The sequence below is a fragment of the Lygodium microphyllum genome, chromosome 4 (genome assembly GCF_053477565.2).
Source record: "Lygodium microphyllum isolate KBCC chromosome 4, Lygodium_microphyllum_v1.1.10, whole genome shotgun sequence".
In the NCBI taxonomy this organism is placed as follows: domain Eukaryota; kingdom Viridiplantae; phylum Streptophyta; class Polypodiopsida; order Schizaeales; family Lygodiaceae; genus Lygodium; species Lygodium microphyllum.
This window is the reverse complement of record NC_141138.1, coordinates 49,233,142-49,258,366: the sequence shown is the minus strand read 5'-3', so window position 1 is coordinate 49,258,366 and position 25,225 is coordinate 49,233,142. Positions and strand designations below refer to the sequence as shown.

The 25,225-nt window shown below is 42.6% G+C and overlaps 1 protein-coding gene across 17 annotated transcripts in view; it reads right to left on the bottom strand.

Annotated features, from left to right (window-relative positions):
* LOC148037014 (uncharacterized) overlaps positions 1–25,225 on the bottom strand; it is a 291,479-nt gene that overhangs the window by 223,837 nt on the left and 42,417 nt on the right. For all 17 annotated transcript variants that reach the window (XR_015690559.1, XR_015690560.1, XR_015690557.1 and 14 more), the window contains one exon: positions 1,608–1,736. Coding sequence is in view for 5 of the 17 variants with exons in the window: in XM_087675949.1 (XP_087532075.1) it covers positions 1,608–1,736 (129 nt within the window). In the remaining 12 variants the exon portion in view is untranslated. The remainder of the gene's footprint in view (positions 1–1,607; positions 1,737–25,225) is intronic.

Here is a 25,225-nt window from a genome sequence, read left to right as displayed (position 1 = left end):
GGAACCAAGTATGTAGAAGCCCAAGCATACCCACAGGCCAGCAGCAAAAGAGAAACAGCCAAACATGATCATCTAGCATAGAAATTACCACTCTTTCTTCCTCATTCTGCATGATACCTGCACAACATACCATTCTTTCTTCCTCATTCTGCATGATACCTGCACAATATACTTCAGAGAGCATAAAGAACACTCTTACTGTTGTATACCCAACAAAGGGTCCCACCATGTCCCTGGAGCGGTGACTTCCAAGGACAGCCGGAAGGCAAATGATGGTAGTGGAAAGCAAACCAAACCTAACCAAGAGTGAGCAAGGGTGAAGATTCCAAGGCGATAGAGTGAAGAGAGAGTATTAAAAGCGAAAACCTTTCGGCCTACACATGCGCATCTGAAGACCCACTTCTCTATTTTCCTTCCCTTTCTTCCCTTCTATAATTTCTCCACATACATTAGACAACGTTGCAGAACCTTTGGATGCAGCAAGACCATCCTCAACAACATAACCCAAGCTTGAATACAAATGACACAAATGAAGCCTAGGTGCCCTTCAAAGTTCACACTTGCTTTTAATTTATCATTATATCCCAAATAGTCTAGGCAAAGCAATTATTAAACAAATTAATGGAACTTTTCAAATAAAATAATGGAATGACAAGCTTAGTATGTATAATTCTAGAGCGTCTAATAGAAAAGTTCTTAAGAGGAAAGTTTGATTCCATAATAATTCATTTTCCACATATGAGAATCCTAAACTCCAACTCCCACTATCAGCTCGCATGTGCCTACCTTGACCTCTTCTCTTCCTAGCAGCATTCTATCCATATCACACACTATGTAAGAGTGGAGAGAGCCTATTAGGCTGGACTATCACAGACCCATGGGCTCTAGTGACCTTGTGCGTATTGTAACAGCACATCTTGGAGAGCAAGAAGAAGCTTTGATACCAACCAACTAGGATCCATCCTATACATGTGACACAAGACAAGCCATACAACCACATAGAATAAACATGAGGATAAAGGCATTGTGCTCACCTCCTAGCCATAGAGCAAATACGAGCTAACCCTGAGCCTAGCAGCCACCACAACCAAGCCAAGCCTCTACCACAAGGGTTGGTGTCCCATACCACCAACCCATATCAATACAAGTGTGTAGGTAGTTACTTGTCTAAGGACGTAACAATCGGCATCTAGGTTTCAAACAAAATATTCTATGCAGAAAGCATAAAAAGCTTCATGTAAACATTTCATATTGGTTGAAATCACTCTTTTTAGGTCATACAAGACAAGGTACGTAATTGTCACATAGATTTAATTGCATTAGGGAACGTGATTAAAAAATGTGACATTACACAGCTTAGAATCATCCCTAAGTCCAGTCAGCCTGAACTGTGTTAACAGAAGTTTAAATTTACAAATGGATCTAACAATCTGTTGCATTGAGCAACATGGTTACATCCATTCATGACATAATAATTAATTATTCACAAGACTTCACAACATGCTATTTAATAACCACTTCAAATATACAAGATTCAAAACTAACAAGGTCAATGCAGCTAAACAACTAGGCATAAATAATACATTAAACTAAACAAAAAATTGTACCGTGAAGGTGTGTCTTGTAAGGATGGGTGTGCATCAAGTTCTTGATTTCTTTCGCTTGCCTCTTCCATGACAAATGATGATTTTTTGGTATTTCTTGTCAAAGCATTTTCTCCTAGCTCTTGTAGAAGCCTACAATGAAAATAAGCATCCACGTTTAGCAAATGCGATATTGGACCACCAAAGGAGTAAGTGAAGTAAAACTGAACCAGACCTATAGTTTATATTTGCATGTCAAGGTTTGTATAAATGATGAATGAGATAAAATCCACTCGTAAAAATTTGTTATTTAGGCCCAAGCTGAAGAGGGTACATCAATTCTAAGATCAAAAGCTTAAGGCCTCATGTTCAACCTATGTGAAATATGGGACTACATCCAATACCATTAAGTTATTTACAGAGAGGTTGACCACCAAAAAAGGTTCATATATGTAAAGACCATGACCACTGTGAAGGAAACTGCTAGGGTTTGCACTGAGGACACACAGTGTACGACCACGACAGAAACACAAAGAGACAGACACAGACACAGAGGGAAAAACCCAAACCCTAAACGCAAAACTCAAAACTCAAACACAAACAGAAGAAGAGAGAGAGAGAACACAACTCTAAAGTGAATGAATGCTATAAATGAATGTAACAGTGTACACTGTGCTCAAGGGCAGAGCAATGTCGGAGTGTGACATCCACCAAAGACGGATCCCAAGTCTGTGACCACCAGTCAAAGTGTAGGAGTGCAGAATAGTGCATGACAGCAGGCTAGTCATCAAAACGCAGCAGTCTGGAGGCTGGAAACTGGTAAACGCAGCAGTGTACTACCGATCGAAGGCTGGAAACTGTGCGCAGTCTGCTATAAATAGCAAGCTGAAATAGTGTCTGAGAGTGCCAGGGCCTCCAATGCTGAAAACGCAGACTGGCTGACCCTAGAGATGATGGACAGCAGGCTAAAGAGTAGTCTGGAGCAGTCGCCAGCAGTTGAGAGCTATGGCCTATAGCAATGGACAAGCTGAAGATAATGTGGCTACAGTCGATGATGGCTGGACAGCAAATGGAGACGGGCTGCAAGCTGGAAACTGGGCGCCAACAGCAACAGAGGGTGTGTGAGCTGGTGCAACCTGCAAACAAGGATGATGGCTAAATGGGGGCAGCCTGTCTACTTATAGATGTGGAAGGGCACCCTGAAAATTAGGGTTTTCTACTTAACTCTCTCGAACCCCAGACGTGGCCTCTCGGACCTGAGTAGGCGACGGTAAAGGCAGTGGCTCATACTGAGCAATGAGTGGTTGGGCAACACTCACTGCTTCTCAATGGAGCGGACTAGAAAGCCGAAGAAGAGGAAGGAGTCGAGCAACCACTGTCTCTAGAAGGAGTTGACTGACGAGGAGACCGTATCAAACAATCATTGTCTCTCTCGATGGAGCGAACTACAGAACCGCGGGTCATGGTAGCCACTGTACCCAAAATAGGTGGGAGAAGGCTGCCGCTGGCATTGCGACGATCTCCAGGAGGTCGTAGCGCCAATTGATCCTCCATGTGCTCAAAAGGACTTAGTGCGTATCAGATGCGTCTTATTGCCTTGAGCATAGTACTCTGATAGCCGATGCAGAATGATCTTTGTCGCCCAGAAAGGACAGGTGGCAAAGGTAGTGCCTAGTGGGAAACACATATACTCCGGGGGGTGGGGAGCAAAGGTTGAATTCGGCAAGCATCAATGGTGTGTCCAATGATGCCACAGTAGAAGCGCCCAGTAATCTGGTCATCTATTGGTAAAGAAGCCATGGGTACCAGTGTGCCTTGCTAAAGAAGGAAGAGGTGGAAGAGGTCACCACGAACCACGAACCGCAATGTGCTTGAAAGGACTTGCTACATGTCCTTGCTACATGGTCTTTCGAGCACATGGAGGATTGATTGGTGGTTCACAGTCGCAGTCCTTGCTACATGGTCTTTCCACGAGCTGGGACTACTTTGGCATGCTCATTAAAGGCATTTGAACGGCGCTTCTTAGAAGAAGATGGTGGAGGCCCGAGGAGCTTCCAAATTTCCCTCCCATTCACACTTTGAACCCTAGCTACTTAAGGGGCAAGCAGCATAGGTAGTTGAACCACGGGTTGCTACTCGTAGGGCTCCTACACCGCTTGAGTTGATACACACCAATCTGGTATGCTCGATCACTGCAAACTTTGAAAGAGTTTTACGTCTCTACAAACACCTTCCACTTGCAGAAGTGGGAGTACACCTCGCTCTTGTACTCCAAGAAATAGGGCCACACATAATGACTAAAGTTGTCAACAATTAACATAAGATACTTGGCCTTCCCAAGGGGACCCATTGGTTCGTAAAGGTCACAATGAGTTTTGTTCTAACCTATTTTCTTAGTTTTGCAAGGACCATGTTATTCGGGTGAAATACTCCCATCCAAACACACCATCAGAAAATGGTGCGGTGGAGCATGCTAATCAAACCATGCTTGAAATGGCTCCCGATCAATGTTGGAGGATAGGAGTCTTTCCCATTCCTTATAGGATAAGGCAATGGCTACTGCGGTACATATTTGTAACAAGTCCCCTACTTTGGCATCGCAGCATATGACTCCCTACCAAGCTTTCTTTGGAAGGAAGCCTTCAGTTTCCCACTTTCACAACTTTTGAGTGTGAGGCATATGTCCATGTGGACAAGAAGAAAAGAGGGAGCAAGCTCAACCCCAAGTCCAAAAAGCTTATCTTTATAGGTTACAACACAACCATGAAGGGCTATCGACTCCACAACCAAAGACTCAAAAGATTGAGGTGGATAGGGATGTGATCTTCAATGAGGCTACGGCCTCCCAAGATCCAATTAAAGGTTCTTTTGTTACAGGTCGTTCTTCATCATGGACTCCCCCCCCCCACCCCGCCCTCCCAAAACACCATCAACCCCTCCCCTTCCTTCCAAGTACCCCTTGGCACCCCTTCTTCATCTACAACCCCTCCCCCTTCTTTCTCTTCTTTCTCACCTTTTCCCCTTCCACCCTTGATAGCTCCTTCATCTGCCACATCATCATTGAATATTTCTACCCCTTTCGGATCTCTCAGGTTTCTAGGGCAGATTGAGCTATCAAAGGGGGAGCCTTATTCATTAGACGAGACACATCTCCCTTCCCTTAGTAAGGGGTAGTCGTTAACAGTACAAACAACTCGTGTGATTCTGACCTATGCCAAGCATGGCTAGACATTTTAGGCATTTTACTAGGGCATTTATGATGCTTATTTGGGGCATTTTATGCTGGCCGACCTACTCCTATTTTGGCATTATTTTGTCCTTTACATATCCGGCTCCCTCCTCGTTCAATCACATCATCATCAAAAGTTTTATTGGATAGAGCGAGTTGGTGCAGTGCCTACAGGCCAATGACTCATTGTTGTACGCATCATTCTCGTGTTTCGTATATGGATTCCATTTCCTAAGCATTCTTCTGAGTTCTCTTCTTTGCAATGTTCTTTTGTGTTTTTCTCTTCTATCCTTGTGTTCAGCAATTTATTACAGCATCTCTTTATCCTTCCATTGCTCCATCTACGGCTGATTATAGATCTTCCCCTTACTTCTACTCGTCAAGCAACTGTTTGCTGATGTAAAATCATGTTGGTTTCAATGGTTCCAATCTGCATTTTCAGTCTACCTCCCACATGTTGCTCAAAACAGCTCCTGAACTGCTAATGACTGCTCAGTTTGTGACATGGCCACTTGAAGCGTCCTTGACGGCACAATTTAGTGGTCCTTCAAGATGATTCTTCCTAGTCAACGCCACTTGGTACTCTTTCAAATAGCACAAGCATTGTTGCCTAGGCCCTCTCAGGCCCACTTCGCAACGGAAGGTTCTAGTTGTTCCCACGACAATCCACCTAAGTTTTTTTCCCTTTTTCTATGTAAACTAGAGTCTCCTATTTGGAATTTACTGGTGTCAGTCTTCCAGTAACTGTTTGTGCTAGATTACTCGAGCCAAAGCTGACTCATATCGCACTTAGTTTAAGAAGAGTCAGAAACGAGGGGGAGCACGAAATGTCAACCTCTCTACCCATAAGGTAAAGTCTCACTCCACTCCCCTAAAATGATACAGAGCCAAGGGTCTTAGTTGATTTGAGGGTCAATTCCTCCTATTTTCCAATGTAACGACTCTGTGAGAAGCTCTCAGCTTATCGAGACCACCTTACCTTAGAGCAGATCTGCCGTCAAGGATCACGCTCTCCCACTTCCCTCGGTTGAGTAGTTTTAGTTATCTACTTACCTAACACGTTTAAATTGTACACATAAAATCAGCTTCCTTAATTAGTCCTTTAAATCGCACTATTCGTTTACGTAAATTAAAAATCACAACACACAAACAATGAAAACAACCCTTTGAAAGATAGGTTCTTTATTTAATAAGATTCCTTGTATAAGACGTCATCTTCTACCCATAGGGAAAAATGGTGCAAAGCCCATTATTTACCCAAGATTTCTGCCCCTAACTAGTACCAAGGCCTCAAGAAACCCATCCTCAATAACATAGGAATTTTGGGCGGTTCCTAGGAGTGTAAGAGTTTGCCGACCAAAGCCCCATTGGCACCCTCACTCCTCTTGCCCAAGGACTTCCTACGGAGTGACCTCTCACCATCAAGGACGGTCCAAAAACTCTCTGAGGCAGCAATCTGTTTCCCCCTTGGGAAGGGACCCGCAACAAGCCTTGGGGAGGTCTAGTGCGCTTTCCTTTTTGTCCTATTGCAGACTTAGTGCATTAGGAATTTTTGTTGTTCAATCAATTTCCCAAATGCATTGAGTCAAGCTCATATGCAAGCAATTCCTTTCAAACGATTTTTTAACAAGAGGCAAATGACTATCCTCTAACTCTTAGGTTTTTCCCAATTTCCTTTTGGCTTGTATTTTTCTAGCTTTATTTTCTCTTAACCCTCCATTAACTTCCCCCTTCTTGATCGTTTTTCTTGATTATCATAAGTCTTTAAGTACGATCTTTCATTCATATTTCTTGTCAAGGATTAGTCGTTAATTGCATCAAGAATTCTAAAGATTATCCTAAATTGGAAAAAACTTATCAGATTTTTTTTTTTAATAGTGGGATTCTTCTTCCTCAAGAAGTACCCCTAATCGATGATCTTAATCATCTACTTTAACCTTCTTAATTTTCTCGTTACAAGTTAAAGTTATTCTTCCTTGTTTACAAATACTAAGGGAATATTTAAGAAGTTTGCAAGCATAAAGAGAATTATCCTTGATTTGATTTTTACCTTTCTTTGCGTTCATATGATTTGTAAAACTAAAGAACTACTATTAATGCAACTTCAATTATCCTAGTTTTTACATAATTTATAAATGTAAAAAGAATTTCTTTCTCGATGTAAATTTTATCATTTCCAATGTTCTTATCCAAAAAATAAAATAAAATTTTAACTTTTAACTTTTAAAAATCTCAAGGCAATTTTTTTTTCTTCCTACGCTTTCATGCAAAAAGAATTATTCTCAATGCAACTTTTATCTTTCCATAATTTTTAACATGATTAAAAAAAGGTTTTATTCATGATGCAACTATTCGTTTATAAGGATCTTAAGATAATTATCCAATGCAATATCATAAAATTTACCCTAGCTTCGAACTTATACAATTTTCAATAATTCCTTGTGTATCCTATTTATACGCTTCTAACCATGTATTACGAAGAAACCTAATCTTATGTTGCGTAAAGTGGCGTATTGACCATGTTTATGACCGCATTAGTAGCTCCTGCACTCTTTGCTCCCGAATATCTCTCCTTTTTACTTCTTCTTCTCTCCCTCTCCCCTCTTCTCTTCTCTTCACTCTCTTCACTTATACCTCTCTTCTCCTTCCACTTTTCACTTCTTCCTTCTCTTCTTCTCCCTCCCTCCCTCCCCTCCCTTGCTTCCTTGCTCTCTCTCTCTCTCTCTCTCTCTCTCTCTCTCTCTCTCTCTCTCTCTCTCTCTCTCTCTCTCTCTCTCGCTCGCTGAGGACCAACGTACCCGACGCCGCACGAGGATCCGGGGGTTTCGAACCCCACAGCCACACCGACAGGAGATCCGGAGGATTCTTGATCTACATCGACAGCAGACTGAGATCCGACGACACTCGACACATTGGATCTCAGATCTCCAGTTTGCTCTTTCTCCACCGCCGATGTACCACATCCTGCATCCAGGAGGGATCACCAGCTATTAGCGACTTCGACGACTGCTACTACATCCCAGGATAGTATATCTCCCTGCATCTGTTACATATACACATCGCACCACTTTATCACAGCCGACAGTTGTTCCCCTATCACAACCGACATTTGTTCCCCTTTTGTAGTCATTATCTGGAGTACCAGAGCTACATACGCACATACACATATACGACACTTATCACACTCACAGCACCGTATTTTCAGTTTCCAGTTTTTAGCTTTTCATTCAGCACTTTTATTTTGGATAGCTGGACCTCATCAGTTGTATCACAGTTTGTCTCATAGGCCAGTTTTGGTCTTTAGAAGACGTTAATATAACTTTCTTTCTTTCTTTCTTTCTTTCTCTCTCTCCACCCTTGAGCCCCCACCAACCCCACTAACCTCCAGGCCGAGGGGGACCATCCTAGCCATAGCCATGGCAAGAAACAAAGCCTAGCGCCCACGCCCAACCGGTCCCCCGCTCCTACAGAAGGCACATGTCGAGGACACAAGGGATACTACGCCGCCACCGAAAGGCCCTGCCCCACCGATTCACCCTCTCGATGTTAGATAGACCCATGCATGACATTTTAGGATGACCAAGCTCCAAAAGCAATTCCACACCATACTTGGAACACATGAATTGTATCCAGTTGAAACACATATCAATTGTATCCAACCTATATACCATTTTGTACCTACTCAATTAGTTTATCATAGCATTAGATGGTAGTTTTACTGGGACCTAGAAAGCTTCCCAAACATTTTGTATGTAGCGTTTTGGTCTTATAGGCCAACTTGGCCTTTCGTAGACGTTAATATAACTCTCTCTCTCTCTCTCTCTCTCTCTCTCTCTCTCTCTCTCTCACACACAACCAGCAATGGGTGTATAGAATGGTATTAGCATTTCTATTAGCTATCTCTAGCTTATATAGAATTATTGTTTAAGTGTTGGGTGTAAAGTCCCTTCGTCTCCCTTCATCTCCATGTAAATAGACTTTCGGGTGTGAACACACCCTTAATGTACCCTAACATATAAATATATTATTTCATTCTTTGTGTACCATAGCAAACAATACGTCCATCTATGCGTTCACCCTCTCTAACTCTCAACTCAACTCTGCTCTTTAACTAACGCCATGATCTCGCACGGCATTGTGAACTCACCCCTTCAAATCAGTATCAAAGCCCAGAGTGCACACTTCCTGAGATCAAAGGCAGCTCCCAAACAGCTCAGGGAAGAAGGTCAGACAAGCACCAGTCAATGTGACTCACAGCTTACTGAGTGTGTGGCCGTCGAGCAACAAGCTCTGATGCAGGCAGTCGACAAGACTTTTGGGTTATGACAACAGCTCACAAGCGGAAGGCAAGATCAAGATAGGTCTAGTGTTGACCACAGCAGGTCCAACGTGGACCACAGCGACAGCAGGCAGTACTAGCGACGACCAACGGCAAGCAACGATTGCAGGGAGTCGAGGCGTGACAGGCATGACGGAGCCGCGACTAGCGCACGACAAACAAGTGAAGTGCGTCAGACGGCAAACGGCGAGGTTCCAAGTCACATGACTTGACATGACTGGCATGTCAACGGACCTCATCACGTCATTCTTTTTGGGCCACAAATTCATTTTTCTCTTTCCTTAAATTCTCTTGGAATTTTCCCTTGGCTCAACAGGGGTTCTTGTGTGCAAGCACAAAGTTCAGATTTGTGCATATCTATGCCCAGAAATTTGGGGCTTTTGAGGTTGAGTGCTGCTCATGCAAAATTAAGGCATCTATGTCAGAAATTGTAGACATTGTGTGCATTTGAATTGGGGATTTCGCTAAATACTTGTTGTAGCCTCATGTAATGATGCTGATATTCTGGCAGCAACAGGTGATATGCACATCACCAAAAAGAAGGTAATTGATGCCTTACTTTCAGCTCATGATGGGCTGTCACAATCATGGATAGTGGACAGCGGTGCCTCTTTTCATGTTACTCCCTCTTCGGAGTCATTTTCTGAATACACTACAGGTTGCCTAGGCAAGGTTTACTTGGGTAATAACTATACATATGAGATAGAGGGCGTTGGCACCATTCACTTGGCTCTTGAAAATGTCCAAGAGCTGATTTTGAAAGATGTCAGATTTATACCTGGTATAAAGAAGAGTCTACTATCAGTTGGGTAGCTTGATGCTAAAGGGTATTTTACTACATTTGGTGGTGGATCTTGGAAGGTCCATAAGGGCTCTATGCTAATTGTTAAAGGCAACAAAAGGGGGACCTTATATTATTTGCATTGTAAAGCATTACTTGGCAAGTTCTTGGTAGTGGTTGAAGTCCATTCACAGATGGAGCTTTGGCACAAAGGACTTGGTCATATGAGCTAGAAAGGCCTTCAGGTTCTCTACTCTTTAGGGAGATTTGATGTAAAAGACTCTGGTCCCGAATTTTGTAATGATTGCTTATATAGAAAACAAGTGAAGTCCCCTTATTACTGTGGTGTCGTTAAAAAATCTAATGCTCTTGACCTAGTACACTCTAATGTGGACACTGCTTGTTAATCCGTATGGGGGTGCACGGTACTTTGTTACTTTCATTGATGATTTCAGTAGAAAGTCATGGGTGTATGTACTTAATGTCAAAAGATGACGTACTAGCGAGACAACAGGGTTTGCGAGAAGGAACACGGAATGAACTCGGCAAACATGGAGAAGAGAAGAGAAGAGAGAAGAAACTCTAATAAATGGAACGATGAAGTTCCGAATCATGAAGTGAATGTGATACAAGGGACAAAGCATGCCGTAGCAAAAGGAAGATGATGAAGACAGCCACGAACCACAAACCGCAATGTCCTCCTAAAGGGGTGTGAGGATAGTGGAGAGGCTGGAGAGAAGAGATGACGGACTAAATGAATTAGCCATGAGGAATGAATAAGAGAGTGGCCTATAAATAGGCATAGTCAGTCTAGGATGGCGCCCCTTTTTGGGGTTGCAAATCCAAAACGCAAAAACGCAGAAACGCAAACTGCGGGTGAAGGGTGAAGGGTTTCTCAACACCCCTTCTCACACCCAAAAAGGGAAACGACAAGAGTGAGGTGGAGATATAATGCTACATGCTGAACAATGCTCATGCAACAGGTGCCACTTGGACACTGTTCCTTGTGGGAAAATTGTTCGCTTGTCCGACTGCCCTAGTACAAAGATGATGAAAACACGCAATGCATAGAAGGAATATCGGACTTTGTGTGGTGCCGAGAACCATAAGGATATGCCCGTACTTGATCTCGAGAGGTAGCTCCATACTGACCAAGTGACCAAGGCAAGAAGAGAAGAGGAGCAAGAAGATGTAGAGGATCCCTAAGATCCAAGATTTCCACCGAAAAGAAAATCTGTAGTAAAGACCAGTAGACAGAGTGAACTGGAGAACCCGAAACACAACCTTAGGAGAGAAGCCACTACCTCCGTGCATCCATGCTGGAAGGAATACGAAAGCCTCGTCACCCAGTCGCAGCCGAACCTCCGAGGTCCTGGTCTAGGTGGTACTTGAAGATCTTGGGTATCAGTAGAAGAGATAACTGATCGAGGCACCCACCCCAAGAAAGTAAAGAATGGGTGAAGAACTTCATGTGGAGTAGGTTTCCCCTCTGAGGTGGGAAGTGGAGAGGCCTCCGCTGAAGTTGAAGAAGAAGTAGATGCCCCCTCTGAGGGCAAAGAAATAACATCCCTCTCTAAATCTCCCTCTGAAGTAGATAGAGAATCCAAAAACTCATGGATTATGGACTCCGAAATGTTTGATGGCGAAGGAAGTGCCGTCGATTCTCCTGAAGAAGGTATCTAGGGTGCCGAAGAGCTCCCAGACGTAGCCTCTCGAACACGAGTAGTCCAGGGTGGGGAAGGGTGGGGCTCAGAATGAGCAAGAGGTGGGCAACAGTCACTGTCTCTCAATGGAGCAAACTAGGTAGCCGAAGGAGTCGAGCAGCCACTGTCTCTCGAAGGAGCAGACTGACGAGGGCACGGTATCAAACAATCACTGTCTCTCGATGCAGCGGACTACAAATCCATAGGTCGTGGAAGCCACTGTACCTGAAAATAAGTGGAAGAAGACTGCCGCTGGCATTGCAACAATCTCTAGGGAGTCGTAGTGCCAATCAATCCTCCATGTACTCGAAAGGACTTAGTGCGCATCGGATGCATCTTATTGCCTTGAGAGCATAGTACTCTGATAGCCAATGTAGAATGATCTCTGTGGCCCAGAAAGAAGAGGTGGCACAAGGAGTGCCTGGTGGAATATGCATATACTCCGGAGGGGTGGGAAGCAAGGGTCGAAGTCGGCAAGCATTGATGGTGTGTCCGATGATGCCACAGTAGGAGCACCCAGTAGTCTAGTCATCTATTGGTAAAGAAGCCATGGATACTAGTGTGCCTTGCTGAAGAAGGAAGAGGTCAGCCACCATGAACCACGAACTACGAACCGCAATGTGTGCCTCAAAGGGTGTGAGGGCAGTGTGAAACACAACCCACAATGTCTGCCTCAAGGGGTGGAAGGGTAGTGGAAGGGTTGGAAGTAAGCTGCCTATGGGAGAAGGATGCGACCAGCAGTAAGAGTTTGCAATCAGTAGAAAAACACAAGTGAGGAGAGAGAAAGACTAAAAACGCGGGCTAAGAGAGAGAGAGACTAAAAACGGAGGAAAAACCAGCAGCAGCAGTTAATATGCTAAAATCAGCTCTGAACAGTGTGTGGTAAGCTGGAAACAGGCATCAAACTGTTATAGACAGCAATGGCCAGCTTTGGCTGCAAGTCCTCCACATCCGGGGTATGGGCAGCAAGCTGAAATACCTGAAATCTGCAAAAACGAGATATTTTCTTAATGGAGAGTGATCAGCAACAGCCGCTCTACTGTAAACAGCTGCAAACTGCAGGTGGAAGGCTGGAAACATGCCCCAGACTGTAGATGACAGCAAGGGACAGCAGAGACCGCAATGTCCTCCACGAAAGGGGTATAAGCAGCAAGCTGAAAACACCTAAAACCTACAAAAACGAGATGTTGATGCAACGGAACAAGAAGAAAAGTGGATGCCGAATCCACCACCGGTCTTTGCCTTCACTGGAGTGGAGAATCATCGCTGCTAGGTGAGCAGATCCAGCTCTAATACCATGTCAAAAGATGGCATATCAACGAGACAATAGGGTTTGTGGGGAGGAACGCGGAGTGAACTCAACAAGCATGAAGAAGAGAAGAGAAGAGAGAAGAAACTTTGATGAATGGAATGATGAAGTTCCGAATCATGGAGTGAATGTGATACAAGGGACCAAGGGTGCCATAGCACAAGGAAGATGAAGATAGCCATGAACCACAAACCGCAATGTCCTCCTCAAGGGGTGTGACGGTAGTGGAGAGGCTGGAGAGAAAAGGTGACAGACTGAATGAATCATCCGTGAGGAATGAATGAGAGAGTGGCCTATAAATAGGCATAGTCAGTCTAGGATGGTGCCCCTTTTTGGGGCTGCAAGGGCTGCAAACCCTAAATACAAAACGCAGAAACGCAAAAATGCAAACTGCGGGTGAAGGGTGAAGGGTGAAGGGTGAAGGGTTCCTCAACACTTATGAGCAAAAAGAAAGTGTTGGATTCTTTTTAAAGTTTCATGCTTTTGTTACCACACAAAAAGGGCTTAAGTTGAAAGCAATAAGAACAGATAACGGGGGTGAGTATGTCTCAAAAGAATTTAACAAGTTTTGTGAGATGCATGGCATTAAGAGGGAGTTGACAGCCTCTTATAATCCTGCATCAAATGGCGTGGTTGAAAGATTTAACCACACACTTTGTGAGAGAGTCAGATGCATACTGTCCACAGCTAATCTCTTGTAGCAGTTTTGGGGAGAGGCTCTTAAAATTGCAATTCATGTATACAACCGCTCTCCCAATCGTGCATTGGAAAATGGCATTCCTAAAGAGGTTTGGTCTGGCAAACCTGCTTCATATGACCATTTCCGTGTCTTTGGCTGTGATGCCTTTGTGCATGTACCTGTAGAACAGAGGACCAAACTAGATATGAAATCAATTAAGGGCATCTTCATGGGATATGGAGATGAGGGAGAGATGGGTTATAGAGTTTGGCTTCCTCAAAGCAGGAAGATAGTACACAGCCGAGATGTAGTATTTAATGAGGCAAAGTTACTGAAAAATGCTACACATGGTGATCTTGACAAAAAGAAGGTCAAATTTCAACATGAACAACCAGCCATTCAGCAGCCATTAGCTCAAAGTTCTATCCCTTTTGATGCTGAAAATGAGCAGTAACCTATTGTGCTACAGCCAAAAGATTATGGACAGCAAATAGATGCACAGGATGAAATAGGACAGCAAGAAAAACATGCTGAAAACAGATTACAGCAGCAAGAAAATGCTGAAAATCAGCCACCTGGTGATGGTGTGCACATTCCCCACGATGTAGGCCCACCGCCTAATAATACAGATCATTGGGTAACACGGTCTACACATATCAGAAGGCAGCCACAAAGGTTTCAGCAATCTTTGGATTGCATTTTGTTGACTGATGAGGGTGAGCCTCTGACATTTAAAGAGGCACAGTCATGTGAAAACGAGAGAAAGTGGAAGCTTGCTATGTAGGTTAAGATGAAGTCTATATGTGCAAAAAACACATGGGAGCTTATACCTTTGCCCAAGGATAGGAAAGCTATTCCAAATAAATGGGTTTACAAAGTGAAATGTATTGATGGGAAGCCCAAGTACAAGGCACGGCTAGCTGCTAAGGGCTATACACAAAAGGAAGGCATAGACTTCCGGGAGGTCTTTTCACCGGTGATGAATATGACTATGCTCCATGTTTTATTTGCTCTCACTGCATCCTTGGATTTAGAGTTGGATCGGATGGATGTGAAGACCGCTTTTCTTCATCGTGACTTGTATGAAGAGCTATACATGAAGCAACCAGAAGGATTTGCTATTCCAGCAAAAGAGCATTTGGTTTGTAAGCTGAAACGCAACTTATATGGGCTGAAACAAGCCCCTAGATAATGGTACAAAAAATTTGATACCTTTATGCTCAGCCATGGATTTAAACGCAGTCATGCAGATCACTGCTTATACACTAAAAAGGCTGATGATGGCAACCTTATTGTGTTGGTTTTATATGTGGATGACATGCTGATTGCAGGACAGCATAAGAGTACTTTGAATGCTCTTAAAAGGCAGCTGGGTTCAGCCTTCTCTATGAAAGATTTGGGGGCAGTTGAACACATTTTGGGCATGTGCATTAAAAGAGACAGAGGGCAGCGCTTATTGTTTCTCTCACAGAACAAGCACATCAGTAAAGTACTTAACAGATTTAATATGGCTGATGCTAAGCCTCTTGGTGTGCCTTTACCGCCACATACAAAGCTTAGCAAAGCTGATTTCCCTAGAGATGATGTAGCTCCTAGTGCCATAAAGGGTATACTTTATGCATCAGCTTGTGGATCTTTGATGTATGCCATGGTTGCAACTCGCCCTGACATTGCTCATGAAGTGGGAGTTGTTAGCAGATTTATGTCTAACCCTAGCAAGCCACACTGGGAAGCAGCAAAATGTATCTTCACATACTTGAAAGGTATACAAGAAAAGTGTATATGCTATGGAAAGGGTACACTAGAGTTGCAGGGATTTTGTGATTCAGACATGGCAGGAGATCTTGATACTAGGAAATCTACCAGTGGGTATGTTTTTACTTTGGCTAGTGGGGCTATCTCTTGGTATTCAAGATTGCAGAAAATTGTGGCACTAAGTACTACAGAAGCTGAATATATTTCAGCCAACTGAAGCTTCTAAGGAAGCTATTTGGCTTGGCCGTCTGGTCAAGGATTTTGGTCTTTCTTCACGTACTCCAGTGCATGGTTGTGATAGCCAGAGTGCAATATGTCTAGCTAAGAATGCCATGTTCCATGCACGTACCAAACACATAGATGTTCACTATCACTTTATTTGACAGGTCTTGGATGAGGGTCTTGTCACACTAACTAAGATCAAAACCCAAGATAACCCTGCAGATGTTCTCACTACCTAAGCCTTCGCATTGCATTCGTTTCATGGGAGTTGGTTAGCTTAAAGGTACCACTTCGGGCCTTTAAGTGGGAGGTTGTTGGGTGTAAAGTCCCTTCATCTCCCTTCGTCTCCGTGTAAATAGACTTACGGGTGTGAACACACCCTTAATGTACCCTAACATATAAATACATTCTTTTATTCATTGTGTATCATAACAAACAGTACACCTATCTCTATGTTCACTCTCTCTAATTCTCAACTCAGCTCTGCTCTTCAGCTAACGCCTTGATCTCGCATGCCATTGTACACTCACCCCTTCATTAAGGTATCAAGACTTTGGATAGTTGTCAGATTTCTTCTCCTCCTCTCATCTTGCAAATGCCGAGCATCAGTTGGAGTGTCAGTTCAAATGATTGGCTGCATGGAGACCGCAATAGGATCGCGTGATGATCTCGATGACAATGACAATGGCGACACGCAGTAGCTTGTGGTGAGATCCCAATTTTCTTATTTTCCTTTTCTTCATTTATTAAGGTTAATTTTACCTCCCCTTCACACGCAAATCGGGTTATTACATAGCTTGTCTATCTTTTGATCCTTCTTGATTCATATAGCTATGGGCGGCATATTCTAGCTTATTTATTGCAATTTTTTTTAATTACAGATTTGTGTTTTTTTTTGTAATCAGCTCTTATTCATTGCATGTGAACTCTCTTGTGCAGTCTGTGCTCTTGGTTTGGTTGTACTCTCTCTTCTCTTCTTTCCTTTCTTTTTTCTCCCTATTCTCTCCAAATGGCTTCCCCCTGTTGTTCCAATGAGGACAAGTTACATGGCCCTGATTACCTAACATGGAGTGCTATTATGAAAGCTTGGTTTGTGCAGAAGCGGTTATGATACGTTGTACCTGGAGCTTGTGAGTGTCCTAAGCATCCTAATTTTCCGGCTGATTTTGAGGAGGAGACTGATGAAGAAGCTATGCTCACATGGGATATTGATGATGACCATGCATATTCTACTCTTCTTCGCTACATTTCCAAAGAAGTTCTTCCGACAATCGTCGCTTGCAAGACTTGTCTCACGATTTGAGTGAAGCTTCAGATGATGTATGAGGCTCCTTTGCTTATGTGTCCCATCACTATTTGTGGACAGCTCCAACAGATGAAGTTCAAGCCTAAAGACATTATTCAATCGTTCTACTTCCTATCACACCAGTATTAGACTAGCTTTGCCACATACAGTCCGCCCCTTCTGCAGGCTCATCTTGTGGGGATTGTGCCCTACAAGCTCCCTCCACCACAGTTTTATGGAGTGGCCAATGCTTTGCATGCTCAAACGTCATCAACACCCCTCAATTTTCTATAGATGTCCTCAATGCTACTTGAGCATGTGACATCTTTGCATTTACAAGGGATGCTTCCATCACAGTTTGGTAGTTCTAATGACACCTATACAACTTCAAAGAGGGGTGAGAAAAAGAAGTTGAAGGCCCAATGTTATCACTGAGGTCAAAAGGGATATTTACACAAGGATTGCAAAAGTCAATAGCTCTTCGAGGAACAAAGAGAAGAAGAAGAAGCATGATCCAAACTCTTATGCTGAGTCATCCTCTTCCTCAAACTCCGACTCAAATCCTCCAACCAAGGCCAAGGCCAAGGTACGCACAAGATCATCTTCTTTAGATCGAGGAAAGGGCTTGGCAACCCCTCCTCCTTTTGCTTTCTAGTATAGGTGATGCAGTCATCCTTAACGACTCTTCAATGCCAAAGAAGAAATGTGAGAAGGTGGTGAGATGAGGCAAGTGAGCCGCATCTATACAAGTATATAAGTGCACAGGTTCCAAAGAGGGACTTTCCTAATGCATAGACTGACGTCTAGCACGTTTAAATCCTAGAGAGGGAATGTGAGAAGGTGGTGAGATGAGGCAAGTAATCCGCATCTATACAAGTGTACAAGTACACACGTTCCAAAGAGAGACTTTTCTGATGCATAGACTAACGTCTGGCAAGTTCAAATCCTAGAGTTGGGATTGACATCCAGTTTCATGATGGCCTGTTCTTTAATAGAGAGTGGGATTGGCTCCTAGTCCGAGCTCACATGAGGGGACACTTTAGCGGTCTTGGCCAAAGGCGAGGAATCCACGGTCACATATGTTCAGAGGCACTTTTGACATGAAAGTCTTGTATGCTACTGCAAGACATTTTTGGCAGACACAGAGATCTGTTATGATTCTTCTCTATTTTTCAAGAGCTGACACAATCGACATCGACGTCAGGTTCTCTCTGAGGCACCTTGTTGGTGGCTAGATCACCTAGTGCTTGGATATCCATGGTTCTAGTCTAGTGATTCTTTGTTGTATGGACTCTAATTAGACTCTATCATTGTATCATTGTATCATTGTATTGTATTAGATCACCCAGGATCTAAGAAAAGGTGTTAGCAGTATACACAACTCATGTGCGAGGGTATGGCTAGGTATTTTAGGCATTTTATTGGGGCATTTATGATGCTTATTTGGGGCATCTTAGGCTGGCCAACCAGCATTGAATGATGAAATATGCCCAACTTGCTCCTATTTTGGCATTATTTTGTCCTTTATATATCAAGCTCCCTCCTCATTTAGTCACATCATCACCACAGGTTCTATTGGAGAGAGGGAGTCAGTGCCAATGCCTATGAGCCAGTGACTCATAGTGCATCTAAGTTTCACGAGGCAAGAGATTAAAGGGTCTTGAGGCAAGTGAGACCCTACAATCATTTCCTAAAGTGTCACCATAATTTAGGCCAATCGTGAGGGAGTCATATGTATTCTTTTCCAAAGCTCCACACACAAAAGGTCTTGGAAGGTCTCAAAGGTTACAACATTTTTAAGGGGGATAGCAATATGTGAGTTTACTTCTTGTGAACTATACCCTAATGCACAAGACCATGGGGAACAAAGACCTTGCTTCCATTGAGGATGGCTCTATAATACAAGACACTTGGCAACACACCATGCAAGAGAAGTTGGATTCCATTATGCAAAATCAAACTTGGGAGTTGGTTTCACGACCTTCTAGGAGGAAGATCCTTGATGTCACAACAGAATATAAGACAAGTACAAGGCGAATGGATTCAGATATGCACACAACTAGGCTTATTGATGAAAAAGCTACCCAAAAGCTTGGGTTAGCGATGCAAAGAAATTTGCATTGACAGCTTGGATCACTACCATTTGAATGGTCAACTAGGTGGCCTGTCTTGAAATGAATATCAAGCCAAGCTTTGTGAATGTTACTCTTTAGTAGGAGATTATCTAGAGTAGCCAACCGCTTATGAGGATTGAGTCTACCAACTATTGAAGGCCATCCATGGCATCAAGCAAGCACCCAGAGGAGCAAGTACACTACTCCTTTCTTGAGCATACCTTCCAGAGATCAAACTACAACCCCAATTGTCAACACAAAATAATGAATTGCCATTGAGAGAAGAGCATGGGACACATTCTACTTTTAAGCCATGAGAGATATGCGACCTAGTGCAATTTAACCTCTCTCTCCCTCATGCATGTGCAAAGAAGTTTAAATTAATGTATAGAATGTTTGCAGCAAGCCTTGAGGCCAACCAAGCCCGCCGCCCACAACAAGTACTCATGAAGTCCAAAGGTCATTAAAACACCATTCTATAGAAACAAAAGAAGAGAATCATAAAGAGGGCATAATAAGGGTGGAGCAGATGGTATCCAGCCATCTCTCCAATTATGAAACCCGCCAAAATCATGGAAGAAATTTGTCATAATAGCAAGCCTTGCACACAACCTATCATGAGGGCATGTATTTTAGCAAGCCTCACTTAACATATGGATTAATTTTTAATTACATGTTTAAGTAAATGTTGCACATGTGAGATGCAACTGAGGTTAGTGCAAATTAATGAGCCCAAGTCCTGAGGAATTCAACGAATGTGGAAGGCAAAAGTTGCAATTAGTTATATCGCACTGATACTAGGTGGTATCTGGTGTCAGTTATTGGCCTAAGTCATTTATTTGGCCATAAGTGTCAATTGGTGACACTAGAGATGTGGCATTTAATGGTACTTAATGCCGATCTAATGGTCAAAATTGGCACAGGGACACTCCAGAGATAAAGTAGCCTAGCCAATTTAATTACTAGATGATCTAACCATTTTTTTGGGCATCGAAATAATTATTATATTTTTTTTTGTAAATTTATGCTGAAAATTAATATAATAATGTGGATAATGCTAGAAATTCATTTGAAAAGGTTGACACTTTTTAAATTTTCCAAAGGGAGAATGGGAAAAATGTGGGGCAGGAAAGTTGGAAGAGCAAAAACGAAAGCTTAGAGAGAGAGAGAGAGAGAGAGAGAATCATTCATTCTTGCTGGAAACACATCGTGAGGAGCTGGAGCAGCCATCATGAGCTAAGTTTCAGCCATTACTAGCAGGTGTTTGCAGATTCAGAGCAGCCGATAGCTACAGAAGATCCTGGGCAGCTAGGTGACAGCCCCAAGCTAAAGGTGTTAGCAGATTTCGAGTCTCCAAGGTGTAGGCGACAGCATTTATTGCTGATGGGACAAAGTGAGAACTACATTTGACTGATTTTCAGTCATTTCTCGTGATAAAACTCTGAATTTTCTCTCTCCTCGGTATTCTCTTTCATTCCCCGGCCATTTCACAATCTTGCTTTGAAGAACTCAGCATTTGGACCCTGGGAGGAGGAATTTCAGTTTTCTCTGCTGTAAACCCTAATTTACAGCAAAAATTAGGAATTAGAAGCTGCCTTCGGATGCATGCTAGACATTGAAGACTCCAAGACCTGAATTATTCAAGGCTAAAGGTAATTTTCAGCTGAAATCAGGTTGAGGACCATCCATCCATCAAACTTGGGGCACTTCCATTCTTCTCGAAGAGGTGAAGGCCAATTGACTGCCCGAATTTAGGGGCAACTAGATTGAAGACTTGTTGGTCACTTTGGACAGCAAGGGGAGTTTGGATTGTAAAGGGGATTGGAGAATCCCATTGTAAATGAACTTCTACTTCAATAAAGCTAAAGAAATACCAAAAGGGACACAATTTTGGGGCCAACCAAGTGTCCATAGTCCAAAGATTAGTAGGTACATTTGTATTTTTTAGTTTTGCAATAAATGCTTAGAGTTGTAATTAAGTTGTGATCAAGGCTTCACCACCCATCCATTGAATGAAGGTTGATTTCACAACCCACATGACCATGGATACCCGAGGTTGAATCAAAGATAAAAGCATTGTGAGTTTGCCAAATGTGCCAAAGACCAATCCATCACATGAACTGAAAGACACAACGATAGTGAGACTGCAACCTAGACATAGAAGGCATCTTGCCTAATACCCAAGAATATATGGGCATTCTCCGACATGTCAGTGAGGTCCACACTTTGGAGATGAAGTCCCCAAACCTATCTGGCAATTGGACAAAGGAAAAGATGAGCAAGGGTCTCATCACAAGTAGTACAAAAAATACATTTACCATAAGATATCTTGCCAACCCGCAGCACATTGCCAGTGGGTAGACCCCCAATAAGAAGCCTCCATATAGAAACTTTCCCTTGATAGGGAACCTTTGACTTTCATAGATGAAGCACGCAATCGTGCAACTTAGCTATATTGTCACAAGCATACCAAAATTTATTAGCTTTCTCTATAATCCATCTCTTATCTTGTACCATTTTGTGGTAGATCTGATTAGTCAACCATTTTAGAAAATCCTCGTTTCACAAAGGCTCAATCCAACCATGGCAATGAGGGCTAAGAAGCAAGCAAGGGAGAGTGCCTCCAAAACGGGTCCCCCAAGGTCGACCAAATCAGCATGTAACCTTAAGATATTTGGAAGTACTAATGAATACAACCTAAATAACCCAAAATAATAGCATCTTGAATAGTCTTCAACCCAATCTTGCCACCCTATTAAATTAATCCCTTTGCACTTGCTTGTCAAGCCAGTCGAGCAACCTGGATGTAGCCAAAACCTTTGCTTGTAAGAAATTACTTTCCTTTCCAAAATCAAGAGGGCGCCAAACAGTAAGCCAAAGAGTCTCTTGCCATGATGCAATCAAGTGAGTGAGAAAAAAATACTTTGAAGTTTTGACCCATTGAGTCAAACTTAGAATACTCCACCATGGGGCTTGAAAAGTAGTACCCCCATGCAAAATGCCAATATCCTCTACAATATCTGTCCAAGGGTGATACTGAATACATAAGATTTCAAAACCTAGTCGGGCATACACGACTCACAAAACCAAAAAGAAAAAAAGAAGGATTGCAAAAGAGCAAATCACAAGGCCATCATATAAATTTTGATATCCAACAAGGCAACAGCACCCAACCGTTTTGGCATAGTAACATGTTTCCAGGATACCCACACTTGGCCTAATCGATTCCCTTGTTGCTTCCAGAGCATAAAGCGGTTAGGTTGCACTAGTTCTTGCAACGACTTTAGCATCCACAAAAGCAACAGCAAAAATAAGAAATCATGTTGAGCATGATTGTTTGAGTCACTTTCAATCACATATGCAAAGACAACCCTTAAGACTCACAATATATAAACTTATCATGAATATGTAAAGACATCCAATCGAGCAAAGCATGAGGATCCACATCCACCCCTATGGGATAACCCAAGTATTGAGTTCTCTCTCCTCGAAGAACCACACTCCCCTACCAACCAAATTATTCAAATCACTCTCTAGACAATTGATCAAAGTAGATTTCTGTGCATTGATATGCAAATCCAAAGCTAGACCAAATAGGCTCCATATTGTCATCGCTCTTTTCAAATTAGATCTCTCAACCTTATGGAACATAAACGAATTATCAATGAGAGATTTCCCCAAAAGTTTTTCTCCATTGGGAAGAGCTAATCCATTGACCTCACCATCAATAGCCAACTTATCTAGGAAAAAGAGCATCAAATGTGTCACCGAAGTAAACAACAAGGGACTAGGGAGGCATCCTTGACAAAGGGAGCGAGAAAGAGCAATCTTATCAATCACACCCTCATTTAGTGTGATATGCCCCACTGCATCAATATTTATAGTATTTATAAGAGATTTCATTCTAGCACCAAAACCTATGGTAGACATTAATTGTTGAAAAACATGCAAGGAGAAATGCCTCCAAAGTTGGTCCTCCAAGATCGACCAAATCAGCATGTAACCTTAAGGTACTTGGAAGAACTAGCAAATATAACCCAAATAACCCAAACTAATAGCATCTTAAATAGTCTTCGACCCGATCTCGCTATCCTATTAAATTTATCCCTTTGCACTTGCTTGTAAGGTCAATCAAGCAATCTCGATGTAGCTAAAGCCTTTGCTTGTAAGAAATTTACTTCCTTTCTAAAATCAGAAGGGTGCCAAACAGTAAGCCGAAGAGTCTCTTGCCATTATGCAATCAAGTGAGTGAGAAGAAAATACTTTGAAGTTTTGACTCGTTGAGTCAAATTTAGAATACTCCACCATGGGGCTTGGAAAGTAGCATCCCCATGTGAAATGCCAATATCCTCTACAATATCTATCCAAGGGTAATGCTGAACACACAAAGATTTCAAAACCTAGTCATGCATACTCAACTCACAAAACCAAAAAAAAAAAAGATTACAAAAGAGCAAACCACAAGGGCATCATATGAACTTTGATATCCAACAAGGCAGCACCACCCAATCATTTTGGCATACTTACATGTTGCAAAGATACCCGCACTTGGCCTAATCAATTCCCTTGCTGCTTCCAGAGCATAAAGAGGTTAGGCTGCACTACTTCTTGCAACGACTTTTGCATCCACGAAAGAAATGGCAAAAAATAAGAAATTGTCCTGAACATGATTGTTCGAGTCACTTTCAATCACATATGCAAAGGCCAAACTTGAGACTCCCAATACATAAATTTATCATGAATACGTAAAGACATCCAGCCAAGCAAAGCATGAGAATCCACATCCACCCCTATGGGATAACCCAAGTATTGAGTTCTCTCTCCTCGAAGAACTACACTCCCCTACCAACCCAAATTATTCAAATCACTCTCTATACAATTGATCAAAGTAGATTTATGTGCATTGATGTGCAAATCCAAAGCAAGACCAAATAGGCTCCATATTGTCACCACTCTTTTCAAATTAGATCTCTCAACCTTAAGAAACATAAACGAATCATCAACAACGAGAGACTGGCCCAAAAGTTTTTCTCCATTGTGAAGAGCTAATCCATGACCTGACCATCAATAGCCAACTTATCTAGGACTGCCATTTCTTTTTACTATCCCGAATATTCCATAGTTTATTAACCTTCCTAGTGACCCATTTCTTGGCCTACGCCATTTGATGATATATCTGATTAGCTGACCTCTTCTCGAAATCATCAAGAAGCACAAACATCCAGTCACGCCATGGTTGCAATGGCTGTAATGCAGGCAAGGGAGCGAACCTCTAAAGTCTGTCCTGTATGAACAACCAAATGTCACTATATCCGCAAGGCACCTGGAAGTATTGACGAATACGCGTGAAAGAATAAAGACACGGCTGCCCAGGAATAACACCATCAAAGATAGTCTGCAACCCCAAATGAGCCATCCGATTAAACTTGTCTCTCTGCAAATTTTTATCCGGCCAGTCCAACAACCTGGAGGAGGCCAATACTTTTGCTTGCAACAAATTCTTCTCCTTACAACTATCAAGAGAGCGCCAAACTACAAAACATAACATCTCCTGCCAGGATGTGATCAAATGAGAAAGGAGAAAAGACTGAGAGACCTTATAGGCCTCGAGGAATTGAGCACATGCCACCAAGAGGCATAAATAACTGTGCTACCATGAGATATGTCAGTTTTTTCTATGAAAATTTTAGCAATATATGACTAAGGATGACTCTGTACACATAAGGCCTACAAAAGGGTTAGCCTCAAAGCAACCATATGCAAGTTGGCATCCAGCAAAGCTGCACCCCCATCCTTTTCGGAGTAGTGACATACTGCCACGAAATCCACACCTGTCCCAAACGATTGCTTTTTTTTTTCACAACATGAATCTGATAGGCTGAACCAATTCCAAAAGGGACTTCTTATTCCAAGGAAGCAATGGCAGAAAAAACGAAATCATACTTATCATAATACACTCAGAACTTTAAGTGGGACATGTAGAGGCCAGCCTTGAGATTTCCAGTACATAAACCTATCATGAATCCGGGAAGCCCATCCAATCTAGCAAGGCACGAGGGGCTACCTCCACACCAATAGGATATCCCAAGTATCTAGTTATATTTTCCCTTGAGATCACAATACCATGCCAGCCCAATGCCTATAGATCATTCTCCGTACAAGAGAGAAGAGTAGATTTCTGAGTATTAATATGGAGACCCGATGCCAAAGCAAAAAGATTCCATGC